The 6,107-nt window shown below is 35.5% G+C and overlaps 1 protein-coding gene across 1 annotated transcript in view; it reads right to left on the bottom strand.

Moving 5' to 3' along the window:
• Positions 1–275: 275 nt before the first annotated feature.
• CUBN (cubilin) overlaps positions 276–6,107 on the bottom strand; it is a 282,752-nt gene continuing 276,920 nt past the window's right edge. The window contains exons 65-67 of the mRNA XM_031939914.1: positions 4,300–4,465; positions 2,887–3,122; positions 276–818 (exon numbers count right to left, since the gene is read on the bottom strand). Coding sequence (XP_031795774.1) covers positions 690–818; positions 2,887–3,122; positions 4,300–4,465 — 531 coding nt within the window. The 3' untranslated portion in view covers positions 276–689. The remainder of the gene's footprint in view (positions 819–2,886; positions 3,123–4,299; positions 4,466–6,107) is intronic.

Genomic DNA, 6,107 nt, shown 5'->3' with positions numbered 1-6,107 from the left:
GTGTCATTAAAGTCATATGTGATCAGAAAAGAAGGTAGACTGGTGATACAATTATATAGAATAAGGTCACTGCCTTCAGTTTGATGTCAGTCCCTTTTCTTTCAGGGGTGTTGCACCCCTGCCTCCCCCCACCACACACACATGCCCTGCCCTGGTTCCCTGTGGCTGCTAATATTTTGGTACAATAGATATTATCTCCAACAAGCCATCTCCATTTTCGTAGTGAATGCTCCCGTTAATGAGCTCAGAGACCCAGCAAAATATGAATACATATGTGTATATAAAATTACCAAATTTTTAATGAACTTCAAAAAGTTAATATAACACAACACACTTGTTAAAGTCCTATTATATTTTGCTTATTTTCTCATGATTAATAGTTATAATGAAAAAAATTTCTAGTCCATCTTTTTCATTTTTTTTATTTGCAAAACAATTTTGACATGCCTTTTAAGTAAACATTTAAGAGACATTTTTATTTTAATTTATGAAACATAATTTAAAATGCAGCATATCTAAAACTCCAGGAGATTCACTTCATATTCAATGGTGTGTGAATATTTTTTCATGGTGGAAAAGATAAAAGTACAAGTTGTTCCCAACAACAGAACTAGACGATAAATAATGTTCAATTCTCACTTCTTATGCTGGCAGCATTTTGTCAAACACTTCATAAACTGATTATCTCTTTAGTAGTCCCAATAATCATCTGAACTTCTCCAGGTTAAGCGGAATGCTGATGGGGAAGCTGCATACTCAGCATGAAATTTTATAAAGACTTGATGAGTGGTGGTTAAATATGAAACTGCATTTGTGCCCTAAAATTAAAAAGAAAGAAAAAAAGAAGTTAGGTTTTCATAGAGATGATCACATGGTAAAAACACTACTGGGTAGTGTTTCGTTACTATGCTATATGCTATGGGATGGACAATAAGCTTTATGTAGGAGTTCAGAAAAAGTAGGAATTACCCTGGACTAGAATGACTTGAGAAGTAAAATCTTATAATATTAAAACTGGAAAGATTCTTAAGATATTGACTCTAATTTCTTAAATCTGAATTTAAGGGATTCCCTTGGCTCCTACCTCTATTTTGGGAGGCAGGGGAGAGAGAAAGGGAAAGTGGGGAGTTAGTTGCCCAGGATCACACAGATAGTAAATGTCTGAGGATGGATTTGATTTCAGAATCTCCTGACTCCAGGGCCCATGTTCTATCACTACACTATCTAGCTGCCCTTATGCCTCTACTTTTAAAGGTAGGATAGTGTAGTAGAAAGAGCAATGAATCCTGTTTTTTCCCAATTAAATGCTCTTTTAATGCAGTAATACATAGCTTATTTTTTATTGCAATTGCCTTCATTATTAATCACTGGGTATATTAATCTGAGATTTCCTTACCTTTAATTTGCTCCACTTTTTAAAATAATTTTCTTATATGTTTGTCCCCTTATTTTTCAATTGTTCAAATTCTGAAGTCACTGGTGATGAGCTATTCACTCAATAATAATTCATTCAAATTAATTTATATTGCAAAAGATTATAATTCTTCATATAATATACATCTTTGTTGCAAATATCTTCCATTTTAATTAAAAATATTGTCTCATAATCTTCATGTAAGAAAGATAATCAAATTTAAACACAAAATGAATGAATCATAGATTTTAGAGATTAGAAGGGGACCTTAGAGAATGGTTAGTCCACTTTCCTCCTTTTATAAGGGAGAAATCAGCTCAAAGGAATTAAATGATTTGGCTAAGATCAGTGACAAAGTAAGAATTAGAATTCCTCTATCTCACAGGGTTTTTGTGAAGAAGAAATACTTAGGTAATGCATAATAAAATAGTATATTGGAAAACAAATGAATTGCTACGTTAATATAAGACTGGAAGTTTTTTGGCCCAGATCTAGAAAATATCAGCAAAGGTGCTGATGGTGTACACTCCTCCAACAGTGAACGAAACTCCCAGAGTTCAAACTCCCTCCATAGCTGTAGACCTGCATGCCTTCTATTACTGAAAGTCTTCAAGAACTCCAATCTGTGTTGTGATTAATGGCTAGTAATGTTAGAGACAAGTCTCGAACCTCAGATTTCCTTGCTCTAGAACCTCCTTTTTTCATTGTGACATACTGTGGTTTTTCATGAAACATCAGATTTTATTACATAATACTTCAGTTGTTTCTTCTGGCATAAAATAAAGAGATAGTGCTATGTCCCTAGTATGATTTGTCTGGATATTAGAATTTCAACTCTTTATTTTAATAATGTAGCAGTTATACAGCTTTTACAAAATGCTTTCCATAGAACACTATGAGGTAGTAAATAGTTTGAATTATTATCTCCATTTTTTAGGAGAGGAAACTAAGATCCTGAGAAATTAAGAGACACCATTAATAAGTATATAAGTCGGGCCTTGAACATAGAACTCCCATGTTACAAACTCAGTGATAGTCTCACTCCACTCCAGTGACTATTTCATGTAATTCAGAATAATCCTCCCAAAATGCTTTTCCCAGTACTTTATAAAGAGATCAGACTACAACTCCACAAGTATTCTTGTTGTATTCAGCATCAGTTTAGTTTTTCTGTGTTTCTTGTCTAAATACTCCTACAATTTTAAACAAATACCCTGTGAGAGGATGCCATGTTTCTGTGGGCTTCCTGGTGGGCTCTTTCATTTAGATACTGTGCCAAAAACAGCAAATGAAAATACACTTTAATGCTATGCCCTCTAGATGGTGCTCATTCCTCTAAAATGGAAAGGAAAATTTACTACACCATATCAGAAAAGTTCTCATTTTGCTACTTTGCTTTTCTTAGCATTCTAAGTTACCCACAACTTTTATTACATTTTTAAATAATTAAAATTTGCCTCTCAGAGACTCACCGTTCCACAGAATGGTCCAGTTGATGGAGAGTTACTATCAGGTCCATCATAAAGAATCAGATAGTTTTGGATGCATTCTCCTGGATCATAAATACTGAAAAAAGAAAAGCTGAGTACAAGAATTTTTCCAGCGCTGCCAGTAACAGTCCATTCACAATGAGTGTTGTTTTCATAGGTATCAGGATAGCCAGGACTAGTAAGAGAGCCAGAATCCCCATAAAGAGGTCCACCACAAGCTGAAAGAAAATTTGGGAAGCAGATTAGCCAAATTTCAACGTAGTAAAAATTATTAGAATCAAAAATCCTTTTGAAATATATAAAATTATAAAAGAACTTTTCTTCTATAGGCCACTGGAAGATCTACTGTAACCACAATGATGGAAAAAGGCTCTCAGCTACATGTTCCTAAGTGGATCTGGCCCTGAGTTGGTTTCTTCCAGGTCTGTTCTTCTCAAATGAGAAGTTTAAAACATAAAAAAAAACTTTTCTGAAGGAAAAGTGAGAAAAAAAGCAAGAAAAATTAGAAATTGTTTCATAATGTTTATTTCTAGCTATGTGGAACTATGTGTATACAATGTTATGAAGGCAACAGATGGGAAGGAAAGAGAAAAACTGAGATATTAGGGATGGGAAGGAAGAATAAAAATGAAGATTAGGAGTTTCTACCATTCTAAAAAGTCATCATCTGCTGCCCTTAACACAAGTGGCAAATTTCAAACCCAAACTCCAAGAGTTATTGACATTCATTATTTTTTTAAAAACCATATTTAGTTATAAAATAATTATTCTGTAACATCTATGATACAGAGATTGTCTAGGAAGGATCTCTACCTTCCATCAACATTTATGATACATGATGTGGCATCCTTTATTTAATGAAATACTGTTTCCTATGAAATATTCTAATGTTTAGAATGAAGAAGTAATTCCTTCTTTCATCTATCATGGTCTGGTTATAATGGTCATACTTTAACACTCTTAGTTATGTAAAAAGATCAACATTTATTGAGAAAACTTGTCCTATAATTGAGATTTGACAATGCATTAATGATAAATAATGACTCATTTTTGAGTCTCTAACTTATTTCAAGAGAAGGAATTAGCATTGTTGAGCATTCATGCAGGTCCATAATATTTAACATGTTTTAATAACCATAATTTTTTCTAAAAATATACATTTTATCCTAAGAGTTGATCAAAATTGATAAAAGTGATAAAAAGAGAAAATTCAGGCAGAAATTCCTAGATTTTTTCCTGTGAATCCTTCTGCTTTCCTCAGTCACATAACTGACTCAAATAACTGGAAAACAGATTACTTCACTTTGTCTTTTGTTTTTCCCAGTAGACACTCCAAGATTTTCTGAGCTACTTTAGCACTGGAAAAGCATGACTGGCCAGTAGCTAATAGCTTACCAGATGGGGATGATGTCCACAGGATTTCATATCCATGCCCTGAATGCATGATATCACTTTTGAATCGTAGATATAGAAGGTGACTTTTAGAGAAGATGGGATTGGGGAGCAGAGGGCCACAGTATTTGCCAAGTAATGGGGAGCTTCCATCGCTTCCATTTCTTACCTGTAAAAAAAAGTCACTAATATTTACCATCATTCACATGTTATCACTTGCCAAATAAAGTCAGGAATTTGAAAAATACACATGTAAAGTTATACTTTCCTATTTCTGACAAACACTGGAGCTGACTGAGGACTTAAGCACCTTGAGGAGGCCCTATACAACCATGGTCATCATGATTCCAAGCTCAGTACTCTACTCACACCGCCATGATGATTTACCTACCTTATATAAATGGGCAAGATTAAAAAAACCCACATACATCCTCAAATTACATATTAAATGCATTTAATATGAGATCACATATGCAAAAAGTGTTGCAAACCTAAAAGGAATATTCCATCCTCAGACCAGTTCAGTGAATGAGGAATCTAATCTTGGAATGAACATATCAAGAGTAAACCATTTCCATCTCACTTTCCAACAGTCTGCTCCATCTCCATTCCAACTCCCTGCCATTCCCTCCTCTTATATAAGATATTAAAAGGGGGTTGGAGAAAGGGCACAAGAAGGAAAGTGAAGGACACTGAAGGCAAACTTTGTTTCTAAATTGTGCCGAGGGCCTGCCTGACCTGTAAGAATAAGTCAGAATTCTTAGAGTAAAACAGCAATAATAATATTAAACAAGTGCTTGTAGTGACCAAGGCTTTGCATTGGGTCTTAGGAGACATCCACAGTTTAAATTGTACCAGATACTATTATAATAAATAATAATGTTATTGCTATAGTATCTCATGGTAAGTGCATTTGAGAGAGCTAGAACTCCTCTTCCTTGCCGCTTAGTCAACAATACTATCATGGACTGTCATGGGATGGAAGGGCCCAAGTTTCCACCCTCTCCAGACTGTCTTCTTCTGGACTGAATCTAGATAAATACCATCTCTCTTGAATAGCTGCCAAATGTTAATCCCATTCAGCCGATGTTAGGGATAGCTGGGGAAGGCTCCCTAGCCTTCATCATTGAATGGCATTGCCTCAATCAAACTGAGATGTGTTAGCTTAAAAAAGTCCCAGTTCTCCCATGACACCCAGGGCAGTCACCGGTTTGGCTACTGGACCCCAGAGATTCTGGAGGGACAAGTCAGAGGGGTGACTTTGCCTAGCCCTTCCTCACTCATATCCAATTCACTTGCATGTCATGGTCTTCCTCCCTGATTTCATGGGCCTCTCTGAGAATGAAGGACAAACAACAATTGGAGTAGAATTCTAACATAATACATATTATTATTTCTTCTTCTCCTAAGCCCTAGGCCTTTGCTCTACCCATTGCTCTAACAACAAACATGAAACTGGCCCTGCCTCCAAGAGCTCATATGCTATTTAGATACAGATCAAAGATGTACAAAATAATTTTGGGGTGGGGGCAAAATAAAAATCAGGAAAGCACCAAGTTGTGTAGGACTTCTTTGAGGTCTGAGAGATAGAACATGCAAGGGACTAGAAATAGGTCAGGGGGAGTGATAGGAAACAACCCATAAGCAAGTTTATATGGAATGTTGAATTGTGAAAGGGAATTTTTCATCCATTTTTTTCAGTTGTATCTGACTCTGTGACCCCATGTGAGATTTTCTTAATAAAGACAGTGGAGAGGTTCGTTCGCCATTTCCTTCTCCAGCTCATTTTACAGATGAGGAAACTGAGGCCC

Source organism: Sarcophilus harrisii, chromosome 5, assembly GCF_902635505.1.
Source record: "Sarcophilus harrisii chromosome 5, mSarHar1.11, whole genome shotgun sequence".
Taxonomy (NCBI): domain Eukaryota; kingdom Metazoa; phylum Chordata; class Mammalia; order Dasyuromorphia; family Dasyuridae; genus Sarcophilus; species Sarcophilus harrisii.
This window is presented reverse-complemented; position numbering and strand designations above follow the sequence as displayed.